General features: G+C 41.8%; 1 protein-coding gene across 6 annotated transcripts in view; it reads left to right on the forward strand.

The window, feature by feature from the left end:
• Window positions 1–2,875: 2,875 nt before the first annotated feature.
• VAV3 (vav guanine nucleotide exchange factor 3) overlaps window positions 2,876–26,217 on the forward strand; it is a 398,293-nt gene continuing 374,951 nt past the window's right edge. For all 6 annotated transcript variants that reach the window (XM_065548736.1, XM_074000525.1, XM_065548740.1 and 3 more), the window contains exon 1: window positions 2,876–3,390. In XM_065548736.1, coding sequence (XP_065404808.1) covers window positions 3,187–3,390 — 204 coding nt within the window. In that variant the 5' untranslated portion in view covers window positions 2,876–3,186. The remainder of the gene's footprint in view (window positions 3,391–26,217) is intronic.

Genomic DNA, 26,217 nt, shown 5'->3' on the forward strand with positions numbered 1-26,217 from the left:
GTAAAGGGAAAAGACTGCAATTTTTTCCTTTAGTAAGGATAACTCAGGTGAGAAGCCCATTGCATTTTTATTGCACCAATTTCTGACACTTAAATGTCTTCCACATGAGTCACCTATTGGCACTTAGCTCCTTGTTTACATGAAGAATCCCGTGTCTCCACTAACCTCCTTTTCTTCTAGGCCTTCCATATATTTTCCTGTTCCCCTTCTATCAGCTCTGTGGTTTACTATATTTGAGAAGCATTATGTTTTGAAGTCATATATTATATTATATATAGAGAAGTGAAATAGAATATTTGGTCATTGTTGCCACTTGTGAATGAAAAGTGGCTACTATTGGGTAATATTTACTGAGCTCTTATTATCAGGCACCACACATTCTATGCATTGTATCAGTGCTTCTTAGGTTTCGATGGAAATACAGGGGATATGGAGATCTTAAAATTCAGGTTCTGGTTCATTCAGTATGAGAGTAGAGGCCAAATGGCTACAGTGCTGACAAGTTCAAGGTGATGCCACTGTCCACAGGCTGCATTTTGAATAGCAAGACCTTGTATCATTTGATCCTGACAACAACCCTATTAGTTAGAAATTACTTCTTATGGCCAGACGTGGTGGTTCACGCCTGTAATCCCAGCATTTTGGGAGGCCGAGGTGGGCAGATCACCGGGTCAGGAGATTGAGACCATTCTGGCTAACATGGTGAAACCTCATCTCTACTAAGAAAAAAAAGAAAAAAAATTAGCCAGGCCTGGTGGGGGGCGCTTGTAGTCCCAGCTACTCAGGAGGCTGAGAGGGGAGAATGGTGTGGAGGCAGGAGAATGGTGTGAACCCAGGAGGTGGAGCTTGCAGTGAGCCGAGATAGCACCACTGCACTCCAGCCTGGGCGACAGAGCGAGACTCTTTCTCAGGAAAAAAAAAAAAAAAAAAAAATTCTTATTTCATATCTTCGGAAACTGAAGGGTAGAGAATTTGTCCAAGGTCATGTTGCTAGAAAGCAGTACAGCTCCGGCTCTAAATTCAGATTTGCGTCCTGGGATAGTGTATATAATCTGGATTTTGGAAATATTCTCCAATATCCAAAGGTGATCTGATGCTACCTGAATCAAAATTCATAGTTTTAGTGTAAATTTCGTCCCAATTAATGAAATTTCTTTCTAATTTCTCTTTATGAAAGACTCTGTTAAGTGGTGATTCAGATGTGTTGGATTTTGGTTCTAAAGGTATGTAGAGTTTAGTATGATTTACTTGCCAAATTTATGGCCTAGGAAACGACGTGCTATTGATGGAATCCGCACTGAACACAAGAGGAAATTGCTAGGGAAGGATGCGTGTGAGGAAAGGAAATCCTCAGGCTGATTTATTGTTCAGCGCTGAGTGTACACAGTGTGCTATCCTTGTCACAGCCAAGTGAAAAAGGACGCAATCCCTGTCCTGAACAGATCATTCTTTTAAAAATAATATTTTGGCCTGCTTATAAAGTATGGTTCGTAATAAAAAAGTTGGGCTACAGAAATATAATTAAATTATCCAAAATCCCATCTTTTTTTTTTTTTTTTTTTTGAGACGGAGTCTGGCTCTGTGGTCCAGGCTGGAGTGCAGTGGCTCCATCTCAGCTCACTGCAACCTCCGCCTCACGGGTTCAAGCGATTCTCCTGCCTCAGTCTCCCGAGTAGCTGGGACTACAGGCGCGTGCCACCACGCCCGGCTAATTTTTTGTATTTTTCGTAGAGACAGGTTTTCAGCGTGTTAACCAGGATGATCTTGATCTCCTGACCTCGTGATCTCCCCGCATTGGCCTTCTAAAGTGCGGGGATTACAGGCGTGAGCTACGGCACCGGCCTATTTTCTAATTTTAAGTGAATGCATCTCAAAAGGTTGACGAAGGACCACATTCATATCGCACAGCAAGAATTCAATGTGGCAATATCTTGCCACAAATAATTTAAACATTAATTGTGGTTTTGAGGGGCAGTGTGCAGTGGGAGTAAAAGGGGTACGGTTTAGAGTCTCCAAAAGATTTACTTAAGAAACACGAATGCACTGCTTGTGTACTGCGCAAAAGTTCTCGGGGTCTACTTCCAACTTTCACTAAAGATCCCAGAACTGCCCGCCAGGAGCTGCCCAGGGCGTTTTGCTCTCAAACCCGGCCGCCAGTCGCCGACGCATGCGCAGTTTAGCACCGTGGCACAGGCCTTTCTCAGGCAGGTTTTTGTGGGGTCAGCAAAAGAGCCAGAACTGCAACGGCGAACGGTTCCGAGCCTGACAGGGGAGGGGGAAACCAGCTCCAAGTGAAAATCACCTTGCGAGGAAATAGGCTCAGGGATGGGGGCGGTTTCTGCAGGCGTCTCCACACACGCACTCTCACTCACTTTTAGGGTGCCAAAACACCACCAGGGGCAACTAGGAGGAATAGGTTGAGGAATCAGCTATAGAGAATGGAGGGGATAGAGCTGCAAGGGGCGAGGGGGCGACGATCTCTAAAACTTTAAGCGCCGTGCTCTACTGATGCTTTGGGCACTTTTTTCATTTCTCTGGGGAGTCTGGGTGCACCAATTAATCGGTCGCTCCTTTGAGCATTTGTTTATAGGGGTTCCTGGGGGACCCTATCCTATTCCAGTATTCAGCCACACTCCCCTCAAAGCCGGGAAACCGCCCCGAGAGAAGCCCCAGGACGCCGGGGGTTGCGTGAGCCCCGTGAAGCTGCAGGCGGGGGCGCGGGATCCCCTTTGTGGCCGCCGCCCCCCTCCGCCGGCCCCTCCCCCGCGCCCCGCCCTCGGCCACCGACCCCAGCCCTGGCCGCCGGCGCGCTCCCACCCGCGCCTCTGGGGACTCGCGGACCGCAGCGAGACCGGCCGGCGCGCTGGGCATGCTCAGTGGCGGGCCGGGCGCTGGAGTCGGAAGCCTGTGCGCGGCAGCCGCCGCCGAGCCGGCCGGGGCGCACGGAGAGCGCGCGGGACTCGCTGCAGCGGCGGCCGGGTCGCGGCGCACCCGGGCCGGGACCGGAGCCGAGCCCAGCGCGGCGCCCGCGACCCGCCGGCCGCGGCGCCTGCTCCCTCGATCCCGCTCGGGGAAAGGGCAGGCGGCTGCTGGCGTCGGCGGGGCGCGGAGGAACCGCGGCGGCGGCGGCGGCGGCCGCATCCTCGCCGCCCGCCCCGGCCGGGCCGCGTCCCAGAGCCGTCGGGCATGGAGCCGTGGAAGCAGTGTGCGCAGTGGCTCATCCATTGCAAGGTGCTGCCCGCCAACCACCGAGTGACCTGGGACTCGGCGCAGGTATTCGACCTGGCGCAGACCCTCCGCGATGGAGTCCTGCTCTGCCAGCTGCTTAACAACCTCCGGGCGCACTCCATCAACCTGAAGGAGATCAACCTGAGGCCGCAGATGTCCCAGGTGAGGAGGCCGGCGCGGGCGCCCCGCCTCCAGCCGGCAGCTCCCATTAATCATGCGGCTAATTTCTTTGTGTAAATGCAAACGTCTAGGTGCGCTGAGCTTGCTCTGCCTCCCAGCCTTCTGCTTTGGGACCACTTCGGCACCACTTTGGCTTTTCCTACCTTGACTTGAAATGGTTTAGCTCCTCAAGCTGAATGCGAAAGCCTTGCGTCCGGAGATGGTGTGAGGATTTCGTAAAGGCTTTCTGTGAGGCGGGAAAGAAATAAGTTGTCTTAGGGTGCCCTTCACCTACTCTGTGTGTGTGTGGCGCGACAAAGGGAATTTGATCAAGCTCTTCTATAATAACGAAGGGGAGGTGATGGGGTAATTTGCTTTTAGTCTTTTCTTTTGCTTTGCGTCTTGTACTCATGTTTTCTTGAAAGAGGAACCATGACATAAATGAGGACTCGAGGAAGTGAAGGGCGTTTGGTCCCGTTATCTGTCCAGGAGTGACGCTGGTCAAAGGGAAGAACAGGGAGCAGAACCCAGAGGCCGCCCCCAGGACCCCTGAGCTGGTGGCCAGACGGCAAGCTCCGGTTTACAGCTCTTCCTAAACCATGTGAGAAGGAGCGAGTCCAGCCTCTCTCAGCAGTGACAGGAAATGAGAAGTTTCACTAGAGATTCCGCTTTCCTTCCTGCAGTGCCCTGCTCAGGTGCTGTGGTGCCGGTCGGCTCCTGGGACTGGCGCTGCCTCTTTGAGGGGTAAGCCAGGCACCTCTGGAAAGTTGGGTGCACCCTAGAGTCAGCTCAGAAGTCACAGTTCAGTGGAAAAGTAGTTTATTTTTCCTGTCGGAAAATTTTTGTAGAGAAGGATGTTAAACTTGGTTCACAGCCTCTTTCTCTTTCAGAATGTTAAAACAAAAAAAACCAAACCGCTTTCAACTTAAAAGGGAGAGGACAGAGCCCTCTCCATGACACATTTCAGCACTAATCCTCTATGACGCAGAGCCTCAGCTACTTAGCAACCAGAGCAGTGCCTTTTAAGAAGGAACGGACTTTATATGATTTAATAAGTATGTATTTAAAGTTAGAGCACACACAGTCATCTCTGATTCTTGGTGTCAGTGTTTCATCAGGGTCTCTGCACTTCAGATTCTGCATTCCTTGCCTGTTTGCCTTCAACCTGCTGCTGGGCAGTCCCTAAGAAAGAACAAGCATGGAAGTAGGGAGAGCCATATGTATTTAAAAGTGAGATAAATTATTTTATACCCCCGTAAACCTCCATGGTGATTGCTACCTCTCGGTACCTCTTCAGAGTTGTCTCAACTCTGGATATTCCTTTGAGGGGTTTAGCAGACTTTTCTATTATGGTGGGAGCTGCAATCAGTTAGCTACTCTTACACATTCCCATTTTCCACTTGGCCTGTAGCCTCAGGAGGCATCGTGGGTCAGGATGCCTTGGCCCACCAAGCAGGGAATACAGTACTGTGCACATTTCCTGGAACTTGTTTCCCGGAACTCTCAGCAGTTGCTCTCAATAATCACGTTTTCTGGACAGCCGAAGAGCCCTTTTTAAACCTTGAAGCCTTTATTTTAATGCTAACAATGGATGAGAATTGTTTTGAATGTGTTTCGCTCTTCTCATCTTATAGTATGTTAGATGCAATTTAATCTTTCTGATGACCAAAGGTTGTCATTACAAGCATCATTAATGAAAATCGAGCACATACAATGCTCTAAGGGTTCTGTTCCCTACTGGGGGTAGGTAGCACAATGAGCAAACCAGGATACTTGCCCTAAAGGAATTATTACACTATGCCATCAGATGATAAATCACTGGGTTATAATAAGGTAAGTAGGACAGCTGATGACCTTCTTTGTGCCGTTGCACTTTTGATTTCTTAAGTTTGTTCAACCCTGAGGTTTCTGGTTCCAAATTAAGTACAGTTTCTCCTGTAATGTCCTATGAGAGGGTACTTCCCTCAAATGTGAATCCTAGAAGGCTAGTACCTGAACCTGGTGATGTCTGTTTTTGCTTTCCTCTTGGTTCTTGGCCTCATTGCAGAGAGGCAAGGCTGCTGAACAAGTGGATGCTAGGCAGATGAGTTTGTATCATGCAGGTTCTCATTAAATCCTTAAATGAGATTTATGAAATGATTTTATGAAACAACTTGACATATTTAACATGCTTATAGTGCCTAGCACATGTACTTAATATGTACTTAATAAATGTTTACTATTAGCAAAATTATGTAAAACATTTTTTCTGCTATTGTTATACTAAGAGTGATAGATTTCAATAGAAATTTTAAAAGAATTGTAGAGGCCTACCGGTTCCTTTGGGCTGATATCCCTAAACATTTTGCCTCTAACTACTCATAGCTTTCTTGGAACAGGTTCTAGCTGTAGTGAATAAGCTATTAACCTGGTACAAACCTGTCATGTCCCAGGAGAATGTATTCCCCTGGCATTAGAGATGTCATTACTAGTAGTTGTGGCTTTTTGGTGTGTCTGAGAGTCATTCTGTCTACTTGACTTAGGTTCTGTTGAAGGTATTAATTTGAAATAGACTGTTTTTTATAGCACATGATCTCCTAAGCTGAGAAATAACTGGAAGCTGTCACTTCAGACTTTTGTGACATATTGAGACTGTAAAGAGCAGATGTTGACAAAGGAAATTTTAATTTATTGATGTTTTGTTTGTAGGCTGTTTAGCTTTCCTGAAAGAGGCTATAAAATGACCAGGCTTTTAAAATGAGTGTTTATTCCAGTGAATGGGATGCCTTTCTATTATTTGTTAGCCTTCTGCCTTGTTTGCATTTAAAAAAATAAATAACTGCAAATAATGACTGCTCAATTATAGGTCTGATTCTTGGAATCTTAACAAGTTAGTTGATTATCTTTCAAAATAAAAGCATGGATGGGATCCCAGTTTTCTTATTTATTGTTCTTTCTGGCTGTGGACATCAGTTTGTTTTTGATCTTGCCATCCTGGTAAGAGGATGATCTTCAGTTCAAAAATAATAATTTGTTTTCATGCTGATTTAGCTTTTGTTTTTATTTATGATGGGTTAAAAAGGTAAACATTAATCACATTTAGTTATACATTTAACATGTTCTTCTTATTATAGAATACAGTTAAGTAAAATGCAGTTGGCCAGTAAATATCTAAGAAATTTGGTGTCTGAATACGTTAGATTTTAGTGTCTATATTTGAGATTTATTTTTCATCCCAAACAGTATTCTAGCCAGGACACAAAGCACGTGAATGATTCCGGAAGAGAAGAGCCTACTGGTGATAGCTGTACTGGGTGGGCGGCACATGCTGGGGTTGGGGCAGGGTGGGGGGTGTGCCTGTGGAAGAACATGAGTTATTGGCTTGATGTCACTTTTAGTGTTTAAGAAGATCTTCATGAATGCCTATAACCACCCCTAGATCTATCATGAATGAGAGTACCTTAGTCTTAGTTTGAAACTTAAAATTTTGCTTTATACTATGCTTTATAGTAGGGGTAATACATTCAGTGAGTTTACTGGCCACTGTGGACAGTATATGTAAACTATGAATTGTCTAAATGAATAATTCAGACTTCAAGGATTCCTTCAATGAATATTTACTTGTTCCTACTATGTTCCAGGGACTGTTTTAAACACTGTCTTGGACAAACTCAACAAAGTCCCTGCCCTAAAGGGATTTGGATTTTAGTAGAGTTGAACCATAAATAAATGACTATATAATGTATTTATATATTTATAATTTTATATATAATTATATATATATTTGTATATAATGTGCTATGAACCCATTTGAAGCTGAGTTAGCTAGAAAGAAATGTAATACAATTTTATAGAAGGTAGTCAAGAAAGTCCTCTCTGAGGGAGTGACAATTACGTGGGACCTGAAGTGAGTGAGGGAACACGGGAATGTCAATGTTTGGAAAAAAGAATATTCCTGGCGGAGGGAATACCAAATGCAAAGCTCCTGAGGTCATTAAATGGCAGGCATACTGGAGGAACAGCAGGGTCAGTATGGCTGGAGGAGAGTGAGTGTGGGAAAGAGTGGGAAACATGAAGTCAGAGAGAAAATGGAAGCTCGATTTTTAGGACTTGTCGGCCACTTTAAGGACTTTGGATTTCACTTTGAGTGAAAGGAGAGGTCAACAGAGGGTTGAGCAGAGGAGTGACATGGCCTGATTTACCTTTTCTTTTCTTTTTTGAGATGGAGTCTTAACTGTGTAGCCCAGGTTGGAGTGCAGTGGCCCGATCTCAGCTCACTGCAGCCTCTGCCTCCCACGCTCAAGTGTTTCTCATTCCTGAGCCTCCTGAGTAGCTGGGACTACAGGCACGTGCCACTACTCCTGGCTACTTTTTTGTATTTTAGTAGAGAGGGGGTTTCACTGTGTTGCCTGGAGTGGTCTCCAACTTCTGAGCTCAGTCAGTCCACCTGCCTTGGCCTCCCAAAATGTTAGGATTACAGGTATGAGCTGCTGCACCCAGCCCTGATTTACCTTTCCTACAGTTACTTTGGCTACCACATTGAGAGCAGACTGGAGAGCAGCAAGGATAGAAGTGGCCAGGCTAATACATCATTCAGACAAGAGATAATGGCAACTCTTACCAGAGCAATAGCAGGGCAGATGGTGAGAAGAGTAGGCTCTGAATATATTCCGAAGGTGGAGCCAGCAGGGATTTATTGATGGACTAGATTAGGGATGTGAGAAGAGAGGAGTCAAGTTTGTCTCCAGAATTTTTGACCTGAGAAACTGGATGATGAAGTTCCCATTCACTGAGATGGAGAAGACTAGAGGAAGTATGGTGTTGGGGTGTATGTGGGGAGATGGGAAGGAATATCTGGAGCTAGTTATGATTGAAATGCCTAGTAGACATCTAGATGGATATGCCTAGCAAGGAGTTGGAGATGTAGGTATAAAGTTTGAAGTCATCAAGGTGAAGATGGTATTTAAAATCATGAGACTGGGTGATACCATGCAGGAAGTAGTGAAGAAAGAAGAAAAAGTCTGAGTGAGCCATTGGGGCATGCCTATTCTTGAGGGTAGAGAGATGGGGAGAACCTGTGAAGGAGTTAAGAGGCAGTGGCCATGAGGTAGGAGGGAAACCAAGTGAACAGAGTATTTCTGGAAGGAGTGATGACATGTCAAATGCTGCTGATCAAGTGAAATAAGGACTGAGGATAGAAGATTTAAACAATGTAAGGTTCCTTGGTGACCTTGACAAAACCAGATTTGGTGATGTGGTGGGCAAACACCTGATAATAAGAGAGGGTTGAGACAGCAATATAGACATCTATTTAGGGAGTAATTTTGCTGTAAAGAGAACAGGAAAATGGGGTAGTGGCTACTAGGGGAAAAGAAATCAAGATATGGGTTAATTAATTAATTAATTAATTTTAGAGACAGAGTCTTGCTCCGTCACCCAGGCTGGAGTGCAGTGGCGATATCTTGGCTCACTGGTTGAACCCAGTGGCGAGATCTGCCTCCTGGGTTCAACCAGTTCTCCTGCCCTAGCCTCCCAGGTAGCTAAGATTACAGGTGTGTGCCACCATGCCTGGCTAATTTTTATATTTTTAATAGAGATGGGGTTTTACCATGTTGGCCAATCTGGTCTTGAACTCCTGATCTCAGGTCATCAGGCCGTCTTGGCCTCCCAAAAGTGCTGGGATTACAGCTGTAAGCCACTGTGCCCAGCCTAGATATAGTTTATTTTCTTATTACACAATTCTTATTTTATACCTATTAAAAGAGCTCCTTTAGATGGACAGATTTTCTCATCTGGTGCTCTTGTGTAGATGTGTATGTGTGTGAAAAGGTATCTCTGTGTATGAAGAATGAGAACACACGGGCACAGGGAGGGGAACATCACACACCGAGGCCTGTCGGGGGTTGGGGGACAAGGGGAAGGATAGCATTAGGAGAAATACATAACGGAGATGACAGGTTGATGGGTGCAGCAAACCACCATGGCACATGTATACCTATGTAACAAACCTGCACGTACTGCACATGTATTCCAGAACTTAAAGTATAATAATAAAGAAAATATAAGTAAAATTTAAAGTGTTTTAAAGTCTTCTTTTTGTTCAGATTGTGACTATTCTGAATACCACTGGAACTTAGAGTCATTGATTGCCATGTGTTTTCATAGTGTTGCCCTTTGAACACCTAGTATTGGTGATGCAGCATTTCTAAAATGATTAATCACTATTGCCTGTGAGATTTCCTTCTAAATTGAGTTTTGATGCTGCTGTTATTATTTTAAATAAAGGGTTAAATAGTTTCTGCTATACACAACCATACATTGTTTTAAACAACTATGATTATTAGTTTTAGCATTGAGGTATGCATTCCAAATACATGTCTACACACTCCCTCCTCCCATACAAGGTGGTGTGACTTACAGATTTTTGGGTTATACAAAAGGGAAGGAGGAAGAACTGTCATTTTCCAAAAAGAATGGTGTGCCTAGTAACATTTTTAGTCAGTTTGTTCAGAATAGTGTCATTCCTTAGTCTTCTCAGAAGTCAGTAACCTCTTTGCAATTTGTTAGGTTATTTTCTTGGATAATCTGCCAGCATAATTTTAAACTCAACACCAATCAGGATCTTTTCATGTAAAGTAGTTATGGCATCTTTAGGCATCTTAAGCACTTGTTCTGTCTGCACGATGGTTAGCTTAACCTAGATTCTCTAGAAAACAGAGCCTGGGGTAAGGCACTGAAGTACTGAAACCCTCTTGGTGAGGTACAATTCCATGGCTTGCCAGAGTGAGGAAATGAGACGGTGTCTTTTTTTTTTTTTTTTTTTTTTTTTTTTAAGATAGAGAAAATTATATCATGTTTGCAATACAAATGGAGTTGATCTAGTATAGATCACCACATATTTTCTAATTTTCAAATACAGTGGATTGTTTTTATTATTCTCGAATCCTCTGTGGCAATTGACGTTAGTGATCATTCCCCTTCTCCTAAAACTCTCTCTTCCCTTTACTCTCACCACACCATACTCTCCTGGTTCTCTTGTACCTCTTATTATTCCTTCTCAGTTTTTGTTTGTTTGTTTGTTTGCTAGCTTCTCTTTATTGAAAAATGTCTTAAACATTTTAGAGTTTTCTCTTTAGTTGTGTTTTCATTTCATATTCGCCTCCCTGTAGCATCTCATGATATCTGCGGTAGTACCTACCTTGCTGAATCCCAAATTCATACTGACAGCCTCAGTCTGCCTGTTTTACACCTCTGCCTCTATAGTTACAGTTGCTCCATAGGTATGAAGTCTGATCATTGTAGAAAGTTCACTCCCAATAGAGAGGGGGGGATTGGATGGGATGAAAGTAGGTGTGAGCAGGACTGGTACTGAAGTCATTCAACAGAAGATGAGGCCAGAGAAAGGAGGCGAATAGAGGGATTATGAGGAACAAAAAAGATTAAAGTGATAATTATGAGTTGGGATGGATGGGACTTTGCAACCTTTTAGATACAGGGAAAGACTGGAAAGTATCTAGGCTGAGACCCAGGTTTCAGTATCAGGTGACAGGAGTGCCATAAAGAAGGGGCACATTTTAGTGAGAAAGGGAGCACATTCTGTCTTGGACTCTGAGTTGGAAGTTATTACCAGTTACCCTCTCTCTTCTCAGTTTCATGCATCCCACTCTCTTAATACCCCTTTCTTTCGGGTTTATTCTACTAATATCTAAAACCCAACAATCCTTTGAACTCATTGCTTCTACCACCTCTTAACTGCCTGCTTCAGTTTTCATTTTCTTCCTACGTAGCTTAAATGCTATAGCCATTATAATTCCCTGATTTCCCTTGATTTGTCCTGCTTGTTTGGATAAACAAAACCCTGGTTAAATTCAACTTATTGAATTACTTATTTCCTGCTTTCAACTGAGCTGCTGAATGTAATGGAGGAAAACCCGCATTACACTTTAAGTTCACGATCCCTAACCTCAAGTGGGCATCTTGGGCCATCCAGTCATCTGATTACATTTCTCTAATGCTCCCAAATGGTCTAGAACTACTGGCAGTCCCTGAAATGCTTTTAGGGGTCCCACAATTTCAAAACTCTGTTTATAGTTTTATTTATAATTTAATAATGATAGATTATTTCCCCTCATTCTCATTTTGTAATGTGTGTATAGAGGAGTTTTCCAAAGGCTGTGTGATAGTGCCCATGCCGTTGCTGTGGTTGACTGTAGAATATATGCTTGTGTATGTTTCAAAGGCTTATCAGTTTAGAATTCCAATAAGTTAAACATTAATAGCTATGAAACCTCAAACAAAAGCTGCTGAGGATTCTCAATCACGTTTTAAGAGTGGAAAGGGGTCCTGAGGAAAAAAAAAGTTTGAGAACTGCCTGAGACCATTTACTTTTTGACTCTCCCAGGTCATTCTGTAGTACCTTTTTTTTGTTTCCTTAAACCTTCATCACCCATTTCTCCCTTCTTTCTCTCAACTTGTAACCTTACTTCCTATTCCACTGAGAAAAAACAAAATTGGAGGAGAGCTTCCTCAGGCTCCCACCTTCCTGCATCTGTGCTGGTAGTTGATGCCTTCTCTCCTGCACTATGAGTTAGTTAACAGTGCTCCTGGCCAAGGCAAGTTTCTCCTTCACTGTTACCCCGATGCTCTTCTGCATCATCACTTCTCTCTTGGATCTTTCCCATTTGCATGCAGGTATACCATTCTCCCCTTCATTTGAGGTAAGATATATTTTCAAGGTAGAGATAGAAACATGTGGATGAACATTGAGTGTGATGGAAAGTGACTAAGGATGCCTAGGGTTTGAACTGAGCTACTGGGGCAGGTGATCAGACAACCTCCTTATAACTTTAGTGGTTCCTGATGGACCATGGGATAAAATCCAGCCTCCTTAGTATGCAAGAGCTCATGGTCTTGTCCTGCTTCATCTCTCAAACCTCTTCTCCACTCTGTGCTCCTGAACTTTTTGCAGTTTCTTGAAAACACTATGCTGTTAAATGTCTCTGTGCTATTGCATATACCTTTTTCTGTACTTGAAGTTCCTTTTTCATTTGTCTACTCGAAGATTCAGTTCAAGAGTCATCTTTGTATTGTCTTCCCTGACTTTTCTCCCAGGTGTGGCTGAGCACATGCTGCTTTCTGCCACAGTGTCTGGTGGAATGCAGCATTTCTTGCTGTTTTGCAGTTTTTTTTCCTTATCTGTCTCCCTTCCAGGCTTTGACTTGATTGAGGATGCCATAGGCTAATTCCTTTATATACAGCAGTAGAAATGGACACAGGGAGTCATACTTAATAGGCGTACGTAAATAGGCATAGATTAAATTCATCAATGGGATGAAAATGGTGACACTTTATTTACTACTTTTTCAAACGTATACAAATTTAAAAAAAACACAGTCAGCACTGACTGTCATTAAAAACCAAAAATACTTGTTAAGTGCCATTACTAATAATAGCAGGTAACATTACTTCACCACTTACGAACTGAGTGACTCTCAGAAAGTGACTAAACCTGTCTTATCTGTCTGTTCTTTAGCTTCCTCATTGCTAAAATAGGCCAGATAAAAGAACCTACCTCCTAGGGTTCTTGTGAGGGCTAGCTGAATTAATTAATGTGACTGACTTAAAACAAGTGCCCAATAGATGTTAACTATTTTTTACTATAATGATTATCACTGCTTCTGTGGAAGCATACAAGGCAGTTACTAAAACCTTCCATGCATTGTCTCATCTAATTGTCCAACACCATGAGGCAGGCACTGTTATTTATCCCCATGTGGTGGATACTCTGAAGCTAAGAGGGATTTAGTAACTTGCACTAACAAATGGTTTGTAGTAGAGCCAAACTTAGAACATTAAGAGTGAACTGAATTCTTGTCACAAGGCTATCGGCACATCTGAATGTGAACTGCAATGAGGACTGAAATGAATTTTTCCCCTGCATTGTATTTTGCTCTCATGTGGGGCTCCCTTGGAGCAGTGTTCTGATTGGCCTTGTGGCTGTTGTTAATAGCACCTCCTTACTAGTCGGATATTGAGTTAAAATTTTGCCTCAGGACAGGAGAATAGTTTGAACCCGGGAGGTGGAGGTTGCAGTGAGCTAAGATCATGCCACTACACTCCAGCCTGAGCAACAGAGTAAGACTTCATCTCAAAAAACAAAACAACAACAACAAAAAATTTGCCTCAGGATACTGATCTGGATGATTTCATACACATTTATCACACTATTCAGTATAAAATGGGTGTTAGACTTTTGACAGGTATGTAATGGGAAAAGGAAAGGAAATCAGGAAAACTAAGGAAAGTTAATGAGGGGAAGAGACAAAGTGAGTGTAGCTGTTCCTTTTTGGCCTTTTAATGTTGTGCGTTGTGACAGCTGGTCTCAAGCACATGGTTTAATGCTCTATTCTGGAGTTAGGAGTGCCTACATTTCTCTGGGAAGCAGGAACACTGTTGTTTAAAATGATGTGCTTTGATATGGCATTTTTTTCTATTATAATTTTTTTTTTTTGTAAATTCACAGACAACCTATTGTTAGCTATTATTTGGAGCGTTATTTTATCATATTTTCATCCTCTGTTAACATAGACCCTGCATGGTGTTAAAGCCAGTCACAAGTTGACATTCTGGTTTTCCTTAATCTTGGGCATTTAGTAGATAGAACCATCAACAGCAAAGTAGTTCCTTTTGATTTCCATGTAAAATTATTTTTTAAATTGTATTTTGTGCTGCTGTCTGAATGTACTTTCAAAATCTGTGTTGCAAGAAGCGTAGTCAGCTTTCGAGTTGCTTGCTTAACAGGAAGCCAGCAGCGCATGCTACTCACATAAGAGTTCTTTAAAGGGTCAATTAATATGGAATATTTAATGATACATTTGATACTCACCTTCCATGGTTTTCAAAGTGCCCATCTTAAAATAGATCTGTAACAGCTGGTCTGAATAAACAAGCGTTGTGCTTCCCTATGCCTTTTCCTGGGAGCATGGGGGCAGCATGGTTTAATGGGAACACTTAAGGTCAGGAGTCAGGAGACTTGGGTTCTAGTTCCAGCTCTGTCTCTGACAGGCTGTGTGACCTTCGTGTTTCCTTCTCTTTGCCTCTGCCTTCTGTACTTATAGCAATAGCAGTGGATGCTTACATGTGCAATAATACACCAAATAGCAACTAAAATGTTTTATACATCTAGGCAGCATTATGGTTTCATGATCAGGGATCAGGCAGAAATGATTGAATCCCAGCGCTGGCACTTAACAACACTGTCCCTGGGAAAGTTACTTTACTTATTGAATCTGTTTTCTCATCTGATAGGCAAGAAATTGTGGAATTTCTTTGCAGGATTGTGGTGAGAATGAAAATATTTAAATGCCTGGTACATGGTAGGTACTTGGTAAGATTATTTCCTTCCTTCTCCCCACTGCCTCCCCAATCCTCATGTCTATGAGACAGGAAGAATAAGATCTTATCACTGCTCTACAGAGGAGGAAATGGAGATGTGCCCTGGCTAAAGGGCTTTTCTCAAGGTCACACAGACAGGAAGTGGTGAAGACAGGACTTCAGTCCAACTGTCCTAATTCCAAATTCGGCGAAGTTTCCCATTCCTGCTGCCAGATTCAGTGGATAGATGGCAAATTGCATGAGGAAATGACTGGAAGAGTGCTTTCAAAAAACAAGGCATGGCCTGGAAATGTAAAATGAGATTGTATTATTTTGCACTGAAAGTTGTTCTATTAAAATGAAACATCTAAAATAACAAAACTTGTTTTCTGTTATTTTATAGTCTGATTAGTTTGTGGATTATTTGCTTTTTGGTAATTTTATAGCCCCTCTACTTTCTGTTTGGTTCTGTTTTCATGGAAATTTGTGCAAGTGAAGCAGTTATTTAAATCATCACGTTGTCTGCTAAATGTTGGACTTTGCGGTAGATGCTGGGTATTCAAATGTGAATGAAACTCAATCTCTGACCCTGTGTTCCTTTTAGGCTATACAGTATGGGTTTTACTTCATATTTTCCCTTATAAAAGAGTGGATGGGAATGGAGCCATTTGTGTTAGAGTGAATGGGCATGGCTAAAGTTTGGTAGGTGGGTAATGCTTTTCTGGATACATAGTTAATTTTGCTGATGTGTACATTATGCCACTAATGTCACAAAACGAATTTTTTTATGTGAGTGCATGGCTCAAGGTATTTCTCTCTTGTCTTTCTTTTTTTTAGGTTGAATTATATATATATACACACTATATATATGTGTGTGTGTGTGCGCACATATATATATAACTTTTATTTTAAGTTCAGGGGGACATGTGCAGGTTTGTTACATAGGTAAATGTGTGTCATGGGGGTTTGTGGTGCACATTATTTCATCACCCGGGTATTAAGCCTAGTACCCATTAGTTATTTTTCTTGATCCTTTCCCGCTTCTCACCCTGCACTGTCTGATAGGCCCCAGTGTGTGTGGTTCCCCTCTATGTGCCCATGTGATCTCATCATTTAGCTCTCACTTATAAGTGAGAACATGTGGCATTTGGTTTTCTGTTCCTGCATTAACTTGCTAAGGATAATGGCCTCCCGCTCTATCCATGTATCTGCAAAAGACATGATCTCATTCGTTTTTTATGGCTGCATAGTATTCCACAGTGTATATGTACCACATTTTCCGTATCCAGTCTATCATTGATGGACATTTAGGTTGATTCCATGCCTTTGGTATTGTGAATAGTGCTGCAGTGAACATATGTGTGCATGTGTCTTTATACTAGAACAATTTATATTCCTTTGGGTGTATATCCTGTAATGGGATTGCTGGGTCAAATGGTATTTCTTTCTTTAGGTCTTTGAGGAATCACCACACTGTCTTCCACAAATGTTGAACTAATTTACACTCCCAACAGTGTATAAGTGTTTCTTTTTCTCCATAACCTTGTCAGCATATTTTTTTTTGACTTTTTAATAATAGCCATTCTGACTAATATGAGATGGTATCTCATTATGGTTTCGATTTGCATTTCTCTGAAGATCAGTGATGTTGAGCTTTTTTTCATATGCTTGTTGACTGCATGTATGTCTTCTTTTGAGAATTGTCTATTCATGTTTTTTGCCCACTTTTTAATGGTGTTTGTGTTTTTCTTGTACATTTGTTTAAGTTCCTTGTAGATGCTGGATATTAGGCCTTTGTCAGATGCACAGTTTGCAGAAATTTTCTACCATTCTGTAGGTTGTCTTTTTACTCTGTTGAGAGTTTCTTTCACTGTGCAGAAGCTCTTTAGTTTAGTTAGATCCCATTTGTCAATTTTTGCTTTTGTATTTCTTTCCTTTCTATAGACATTTGTACAGGGTACAAAAGCATAGAGATAAATCATATGAAATTCCCATTTTCAGGGGACAAAGAGAAAATGGGGTTCATCTGGGAGTCAGGCTTTTGCAAGAATGCAAAAATAAAGTTATTGGATGTTATAAGACTGGTACAAAAGTACATGCAGCTGGGTGAGAGAGATGAGACCAAGAAGAGGACAGAGACATGAATGGTTACTACAGAGGAAGAAGGTTTGAGAAATAAAACTGAGTGGAGAGAGAGTTATGTGAGATGAAGAATGTGAAAAGATATTCAGATCTCAGTGATGTCTCTAACAAAAAGCTATTCTGAACAATGATGTAGGACCCTTAATAACGTCAGTACTGGAAATCTGGCCGTACCATTTGCATTTGTCAGGAAAGATATTAAAGTACCTGTCTTTGGTGGATAGGCTGGAGCATGAGATGATGTTCTATTCTCTTGAATATCTTGAAAGTTCAGGGAGCAAAAACTATAGAATCAAAATGCTTAATGGGCATCTAAAGTGCTGAAAGTAAAGATGCTTGCTCTCTCTCCCTTCTCTAACCTCTAGACTTGCTACTTCTCCCTCCCTCACACCTACTGAGCCGTTATCCTCCCTATGCTCTTTAGTTGACTGATACCTCTCCTCTCCTGGTCCATCTGGTCTTGACTATACTCCTGAGTCCTGTCAGAATTTATGGTCAGCCTTTCCATTTTTACTCCAATTCCCTGCACCTTCTGTAATATGAGATATGCCAGTCACCGGACTCCTAGAGCACTCTCCTTCTTAGGCTTTGCTGCCCTTGCCCGTGAGCAGCAGAGAGCTGTTGGAGAAGGTGGCTCACCACCCGGCTTTTACTGTCCATGTTCACTGCAACTTGACGCTGCTTTCATTCACCTCTTTGCAGTGCCTCATAACAACACCCTCTTGGCTTCCTGTCATTCACCTGGTCATGTTCCAACCCTCCAAATCCCAGACACCCTGAATCCCTAACTCTCCCTTCGTACCAGCAAGCTCAGCTAGTCCTCATCATTACCACCCAGTCCTCCTGAACCCTGACTTGTCCTCAGTTCACCCCATTCCACACGCTACTATGATGACTATTTGTTACTAGAAGTAGCAGTAGCAACTGTGCCAAACTTTACAAGTTACATTTGTATGCACATTTTTGCCTTCTGATTCCCAGAGAGAGTTTTGGGTCTTGAAGTGGATGTTTAATAAATTAGAATCTCAGAACCAGGTGCTATGAGAACTCTAATTCTCAGAAGTTGGACACTATAGAGTAGAAGTACCTTTTTTTTTGGTTTCTAGTTTCCAGAAACCAGTGGTATGCTTGGGGAGCATTTTCGATGAACCAAAAGCTCTCAAGTCACATTTTTCAGTTCCCAGCAGCACCCAGGCTGTTTGTCCCCTCTTGCAACCAACTCACAGCATCTGCTTATTTTTGCAAGCCTGTTTTCAGTAATGTTGTGGTTCACTAGTGCAACTTTCTCTTAATCATATAGGCCATACCTCATAGAGAAAGTTGGTCTAGTGTAATTCCATCACTTATCAATACTCCAAAATGTAGGTTTAGCAGAAAACCTTCAAATATGAGAAAGCATTTGTTGGCTAAGGAAAGTTAGTAAACTTAGTTCAGTCAGCCACACAAGAAATGCATAAGTTCAGATTATTATGACAAATAGAACTGTGTGTGTGTCCATACGTGTACTTTGGGATTCCATAAAATATAGCGATTAATTCATCCTCAGTAAGGGGGAAGCAGGAATTGAGAGCTCTGGAGCTCAGAATGAGTGGTAACACAAAAGATTTGGGTGCTTCCAGAGACACTGTTTAAGAAAAGAATGTTCAGGCCTATAATCCCAGCATTTTGGGAGGCTAAGGTGGGCAGATAGTTTGGGCCCAGGAGTTCAAGACCAGCCTTGGCAACATAGAGGCTCATCTCTACAGAATTTTTTTTTTAATTAGCTGGGCACAGTAGCACATGCCTGTACTCCCAGCAGCTTGGGAGCCTGAAGTGGAAGGATCTCTTGAGCCTGCAGGGCCAAGGCTGCAGTAAGCCATGATCATGCCACTGCACTCCAGCCTGGGCAACAAAGCAAGACCCTGTCTCAAAAAAAAAAAAAAAAAAAAAAGATTTTTCATAAGTAATTGTTGAAAAATAAATGAATTAGATGTAAAAAAAAAAAAAAAAGGGAATGTGACATAAAATGTTTCTTAAACTACATATAAATGCAACAAGCTAAATTTCATTTATGCAAATGTTTAGAGAGTTTCTAGATTATGACTTTGAGCCTAAGGACTTTTAATTAATATGCTATTCTAATAAGCTTGTGAGGCAGCATGTTATAGTAGAAATTGTAGTTTCCATTTCTTTTCATTAAGCCTGTTTAAGTCTAAGGGGATATAGGTCATAAGTTAAAATGGGAATGAAGCATAGTTGAAAGCTAAGTTTGCAGTAGTAAATATTGTAAAACATGGGTTCAGTAACTAAAAAACCATATTAATCTTGGACTAGAATGGTCCTATTTGAATGAACCATTGTGGCAATTCAGTTTATTGTTTTGTTTTTTTTGTTTGTTTATTTTTTTGAGATGGAGTCTCTCTCGCCCAGACTGGAGTGCAGTGGCGTGATCTCAGCTCACTGCAACCTCCACTTCCTGGGTTCAAGCGATTCTCCTGCCTCAGCCTCCTCCTGAGTAGCTGAGATTACAGGCACATACCACCATGCCCAGCTAATTTTGTATTTTTAGTAAAGATGGGGTTTTGCCATGTTGGCCAGGCTGGTCTTGAACTCCTAACCTCAGGTGATCTGCCCACCTCTGCCTCCCAAAGCGTTGGGATTACAGGCATGAGCCACTGCGCCCGGCCAGCTTTATTGTTGAAAGAGTGATATACAATTATAGTGCTGAAAAAATCTTACAGATAATTCTAGTTCAGCAACTTGGTTTTAAAAATGAGCAGTCTAAGTCCTCTGATGTGTATATAATGGTTTGACCAAGGTCACTTGGTTTGCCAGAACCAGTCTAAATGCAGGTTTTCATTACAGAACACTAATGACCTGGGCCCTTAAGAGAGGTTTAAATCATGTTTATTCTCTTAAACTTTTTTTTTGTGTGTGTGTTACAAGATTAGGAAGTACTTCAGTTCAGAATTTCTCATGTGAAGCACTTATTATGAAGACCTTATTTTCTCTCACTCATGTATGTTTTTTGGATGCAGTATTTTAGGGGAATCTGTAAAGGGGGGGGTACAGGGTCTCAGACTTTGGAGCTTAGAATGTCCTGGGAGAATTGAAAAAGCATTGCAAAATGATTAATGAAAATTATGAAATCAAAGATCTGATGCTTAAAGGAGTAATTCCGCAGCTATCCAAAACTTGGCCATTCAGCATTATTCAGTTCCTAAGAGAGCTGTTTTGCTATTTTAAGCCGGATAACAAAAATGTGTCCCAAATTCCCAAGAGTATGAGTATTCATGTATGTTTAAGTGTCACCATAAGTTATTACTCCTAGGTTGTGAGTTCCATGAAATTAGGGACCGTTTGTTTGTCAGTTTCCTGTTCTTGGCTCAGTACCTGGCACAGAGTGACTGCTCCCATGAATGGCCATTGAGTGAATATTTAATGAGTCCTTCACATTGACCTTAATGTTGGTTGCATGAGAATGCTAGATGTTATTTTTTAATCATAGGATGAAAAAATTATGATATTCTGCCAGTTGTTCTGCAGTGGGTGGCAGCATGTTCTATTGGAAGAATATGGACTTTAGGATTGGCCAGACCTGGGTTCAAATCATGCACCATTAGGTGAATGACTGTGGGCAAATTCCTTAATCTCTCAACATATTAATTGTCTTTCTTATGAAGTGGGGATAATTCTTACTGCAGAGTGTTGTGAAAAGTAAGTGAGCTCAGATGGGCCAGATACCTAGCACAGCACCAGAGACGTAGTGGACAGTTAGTAATCATATGAGATTCTTTCCCTTCTCCTCTCCCACTCCATTACCTGATCTTCTCATAGTACAGGGCGTTCCCCACAGTTCTTTTGGAACTCTGTGACTTTGCTGGTCTATGGCAAACTTTTCTTCTCTGTTGTAGTCACCTTTGTGCAGATGTTTTATTAGACTCATTGAATATAAGACTTGAAATATTGTGGCTTTAAAAAATGATATAATTGGCATATTTTAAGCTGTCGATTTGTCTGTTGACAATTTCATATGTGTAACACTCTACCCAAAACTGGGAGACCTGCATTCCACATGGCTCCGTTGCCGATAAGCTCAGTGATCTCTAAGTCTCCATTTTTTCTGTGATCACGGGTGGCATTTTATAGTGAAAAGGATGTAGGCTTTAGAGTTCAAATTTTGGATCTGCTGTTAATTAGCTGGATGATCCAGGGCAGGCTCTTTTACTTCTGGGTTCCCTTGGCTTCCTCTGGAGGCCACCACTGTCTATGCTGTAGGCTGCTGTCATGATTTGATAAGATAAAATATGACAAATTCCTGCCTCAGAACTTTGAACGTTGTAAACTCTTAATAAAAGAGTGGCAAAACACCTTTCACTAAATACTATTATGGTTAGTATTATTAATGTCTATTTCCCTTAGGTAGCTGAGGGATCCAGTAATAGAACATAATTATTATAGCTGAAGAATTTTAGAAGACACTGAGCAATTTCTTCAAGGTCACATAGGAAGTGATAATGGAGTAGCATGTAGTTGTAAAAATGAGGAATAGTCTATCTTATTAATATGCTCTCTGTTTGTGGAATCAGTTATTTGGATTATTTCCAGTTCTTCTCTTTTATGGATAGCATGACTGTCCATGTCCGCCAAAACATTAATCTTATTAAGGGAACCCCTTTGTAACTCTTAGAATGCTTCCCCATGCTTGGAGTGTGGACCATGCCGCCCTTCCCAGCCTCAACTCCCTCCTCTTGCTCATTCCATAAACAGCCATTCCCAGAATTTATCACACAATTTTTTTCTTCTAGAGTTGGAACTTGCCATTTTCTTTTGTTTCTTGGTCTCCAAATACCCCTTGTATACATCTTATCCTTTTAAATATTGTTTTTGTGACTGATTTTTCTTTTCTTTCTTTTTTTTTCTTTTTTTTGAGATGGAGTTTCACTCTTGTCATCCAGGCTGGAGTGTAATGGCACGATCTCGGCTCACTGCAACCTCTACCTCCCAGGTTCAAGTGATTCTCCCACCTCAGCCTCTTGAATAGCTGGGATTACAGGTGCCTGTCACCATGCCCGGCTAATTTTTGTATTTTTAGTAGAGATGGAGTTTCACCATGTTGGCCAGGCTGGTCTCGAACTCCCTACCTCAGGTGGTCCGCTCGTCTTGACCTCTCAAAGTGCTGGAATTACAGGCGTGAGCCATCGTGCCTGGACGTGACTGATTTTTCTACTAGATCTAAGCTTCATGATGGCAGGGGCCACTTACATTTTTATTCACTGTTGATTCCTGGGGATCAGCACTAGTGCAATGACCAGCACTAGTGCTCAATAAATATGGAAGAATGTATAAATAACTATATAACCACTGTTATTAGTAGCAATAAACAAGAGGGAAATAATTTTAGATATTTGTTAAATGCCTTTGTAAGTTTAAATTGCTCTGAAATTAAATATGTAGGTGTTTTTCAAGGGCCTCTAAAAATTCAAATGTATCTTGTAATTAAATAAGACCTTGGTTTTTTCTTATATAATCTTTCATGTTAATGAGGGCAAGTCTGAAGAGAGGGCAAATAAACATAGTTTAATATCTGGCAGTCTTTCATCTTAGCCAACATTCTTCACCCAAGACCTATAATAACATTTACCTAAACTATCCAGGTGGCTGGGCACAGAGTCAATCTTGAGCCAAATAGCAGAAGGATTTAATGATGAAGTTGAACATTCTTAAAAGATTAGATTATGCCTGGTACATTTCCTTTCATCCGAGACCTCCTACCATTTTTGGTTTGCATGCCCCAAAAGTGCAAGCTATTTCATATTCCACTCTTCTGCAGGTTCCAAACTGCATTTTGTGGCTGGGCGCAGTGGTTCATTCCTGTAATCCTAGCACGTTGGGAGGCCGAGGCAGGTGGATTGCCAGAGCTCAGGAGTTTGAGACCAGCCTGGGCAACATGGTGAAACCGTGTTTCTACTAAAATAGAAAAAGTTAACTGGGCGTGGTGGTGCACGCCTATAGTCCCAGCTACTCGGGAGGCTGAGGCAGGAGATTTGCTTGAACCTGGAAGAGGGAGTTTGCAGTGAGCTGAGATTGTGCCACTGCACTCCCGTGTGGGTGACAGAGTCAGACCCCATCCCAAAACAAACAAACAAAAAACTGCATTTTGTTTATTCAGAAATAGAGTTCATTCTTTCATTCATTCAGCATTTATTTCACACCTACAGTATTCAAAGCCCGTATTAGGCACTGAAGATATAACAAAGAATTCAGGTTCTAAGAGAGGTATATTTTGGAGGATACACTCTCCCTATAGCTCATGTTTACCTATGGAAGAACTTTTGTTAGAGTATTAGTATATACCTGGGTGTGTATATGTCACTTAGTTTCTTCTGGGTCTTCTCTTTGAGACATACTTACCTGCAAAGAGGGTGGTGGTTTTCATTTGTATGACAAGCTAAGCAGAGTAGGTCATGTCTCCAAGGGAAAGGCTTACCACATGGGGAGAGGGTAGTAGAAGATGAGAGAGGGTCCTGCATCCTTAAGCCACGGTTTCCAATATATGTTAAGTTTTGTTAATAAAAACACCTACATTTCAATCTGTTTTCAGTATCTTTGCTCCTTGGGTTTTTCACTCAGGAGGAAAGAGGAGTATTTATTATTTTGCCCCGGGAGACTGTGAAGCTTATGGCAGCCTAGCCCACAGGCAAATGACTGTCAAAACCAGGCCCAGCTGTTTGTGATGGGTGTTCAGGCCTTAGCAAGTGCAGGATGCGCTGGTCCTGGCAAGTGGAGCCATGCTGGGCTTTGTGGGTCGGCTTTTTGGGTTTTGTGGGTACTGCTTAGACTAGACTCATGTTACAGGTGAGGCTGAGGAAGGGGTTTGACATTTTTAGTCATCTGGGGTGGAATAGCATTTGCTGTTTTTACTGTATTTCAGTCAAGGCTCTAGGCCAGGACTTCAAACTATAAAAGCCACAAAGGTTTTTTTTTTTTTTTTTTTTTTTTTTTTTTTTTTTTTTTTGACAGTCTCGCTCTGTCACTCGGGCCGGAGTGCAGTGGCACACCCTCTGCTCACTGCAAGCTCTGCCTCCCGGGTTCACGCCATTCTCCTGCCTCAGCCTCCTGAGTAGCTGGGACTGCAGGTGCCTGCCACCACGCCTGGCTAATTTTTTTTTGTATTTTTTAGCAGAGACGGGGTTTCATCATGTTAGCCAGGACGATCTCGATATCCTGACCTCGTGATCTGCCTCCTCGGCATCCCAAAGTGCTGGGATTACAGGCGTGAGCCACCACACCTGGCCAATTTTTGTATTTTTAGTAGAGATGGGGTTTCACCATGTTGGCCAGATGGTCTCAATCTCTTGACCTCATCATCTGCCTGCCTCGGCCTCCCAAAGTGCTGGGAAGTTTTGAGAGTGCTATTGTGCGAGGTTCTTTCTTTAAATTGTGAGAAACAAGCCAAGGAAATGATAAATTGGCTTCACCACGTTCACTTAATTTTGTTCTAGGCCAAATGAAGGCCCTGGAGGGACTAATCTTATGTAATTTTGTAGTTTATCTACAAGATCTTAATAGGCCACCTGTGATATGACCAACCTCAACTGACTAACCAAGAGCAGACCAAGAAAGCATCCTCTGTATACATATATCAAAACATCACTCTGTATCACGTAGATATGTACAATTATTACATACGAACTAAAAATAAAAGGGGGAAAAAAGATGGCCAGAAGTGACTGGCCACCAAGACTCTAAGAGTAGGCGATCTGGTGTGCCAAGGAAAAAGGAATTGAATCAGAACTAAGTCAAAAAGGAATGCTTCCTCTCTGCAGATAAGCAGGTCTCAAAGACAAGACCTGTGAGAAGCTGAACTCTATATTGCCTAGGGGGACAGAAGCATTTGTTCTCATACCCCAACAGAAGTTCCTCTACAAGAAAACATGAGTTTTATTTGCTCTGGATTTGATAACTAAGTTCTGGCCATTAGATCATGGAACTGTAGCTGTAAAATAATTGTTGGATTTTGTTATTTAGCAGATACAAAGGAATGGGGGTGACCCTTAAGAAATATATGGCATATTCTTGGGTTGAGATAGACAAACAAGTCAGTAAACTTATTGCAAACTAAAAAGTTAATAAGGTGAGTAAAAAGGCCTGGGCTTGGTATGGATTGTAGAGATCAGGTTTTCTTAGAAAATCAGGGAGAAACTAGAATTGGTTTGAAAAATATGTTTTTTTTAATGATCAGAAAAGAAGCAGTGGTAGACTGAAAAGACTGAGCTAGGAGAAATGTTCACATTTCATGAGAGGTATGAAGGGAAAAATGAGATCTTAAGACAGAATACACAGATATAAAAAGGAAAAGAAATTCTCTCTAATGATTACCAATTATAAAGTGTGATGGGCCTGAAGAAATGAGACAAGATCTGAAATTTTTTTACCAGGTTCAGAAAATGTTGACAAGTGTCCCTTTAAAGATGTAGTGAGAGTCTGAAGTATGATTTGTAAGACCAAGGGCTGGATATGGTTTTGCATTTTGTACACTGAGTAAAGATTTCTGCTAGTAGAGGTTGAATGCAACTGCTCTCTTCTCGCTGTGGGATCTCACCAGGGTTTACATCTGCCCTGGAGGGATACTTTCTCTAGTTTGTATAAAATATTCATCATCTCACTAGGCTAGTGGTAGTGACCCTTGGATAGCAATATCAAGTGGCTACAGAAAAGTTGCATTTGCAGGGGAAAGTCCAGAGATGCCAGCATAACATACTGAAGAATTCATTGAGTTTCAAGGTGTTAACATTACTGTGATTGGGCAGGCAGGTGTCACTTGCACCCTGAAGGAACATTCTCAGAGTTTTTTGGAGTTCAGACTCTAAGGGGAGGCAGGAAAAGATGAGGGGCATTCTAGGAGGAGACAGTCTAGGGCTGGCTGGATGTGGCCTGATGAGAGTCACCTCCTGGCTGGGATTATGTAACTTGGGAAGTGAAGGTTGACAAGATTTATTTAAATAATGAATGCTTTTTTTTTTTTTTTTTTTGGTAGGGGAGATCATATTCAAAATCTTAAAATTCTCTGTCATCTGGGAGATTTTATGATAAAACATTGAGGAGTATGTTAGAAAATCAAGTATCTGGTGCAGGAAGTTAAAGAGAAAGTAAGCCGTTTATTTCTACCCAACACTAATAGCTCTAAAGAGGAAGAGATGGGAAGATGGGAGGAGCCTCTGAAGTTTTCTCAAAAGAAAATGGGATCAGTGTATGAAAATTAAACATGAGGGATATACCCTACTTCTGGCAAAACAAACAAAACAAAAGTACTGAGGACCTGGTCATTAAAATGTACAGAAACTCTAATCTCTT

This window comes from Macaca fascicularis, chromosome 1, assembly GCF_037993035.2.
Source record: "Macaca fascicularis isolate 582-1 chromosome 1, T2T-MFA8v1.1".
Lineage (NCBI taxonomy): Eukaryota > Metazoa > Chordata > Mammalia > Primates > Cercopithecidae > Macaca > Macaca fascicularis.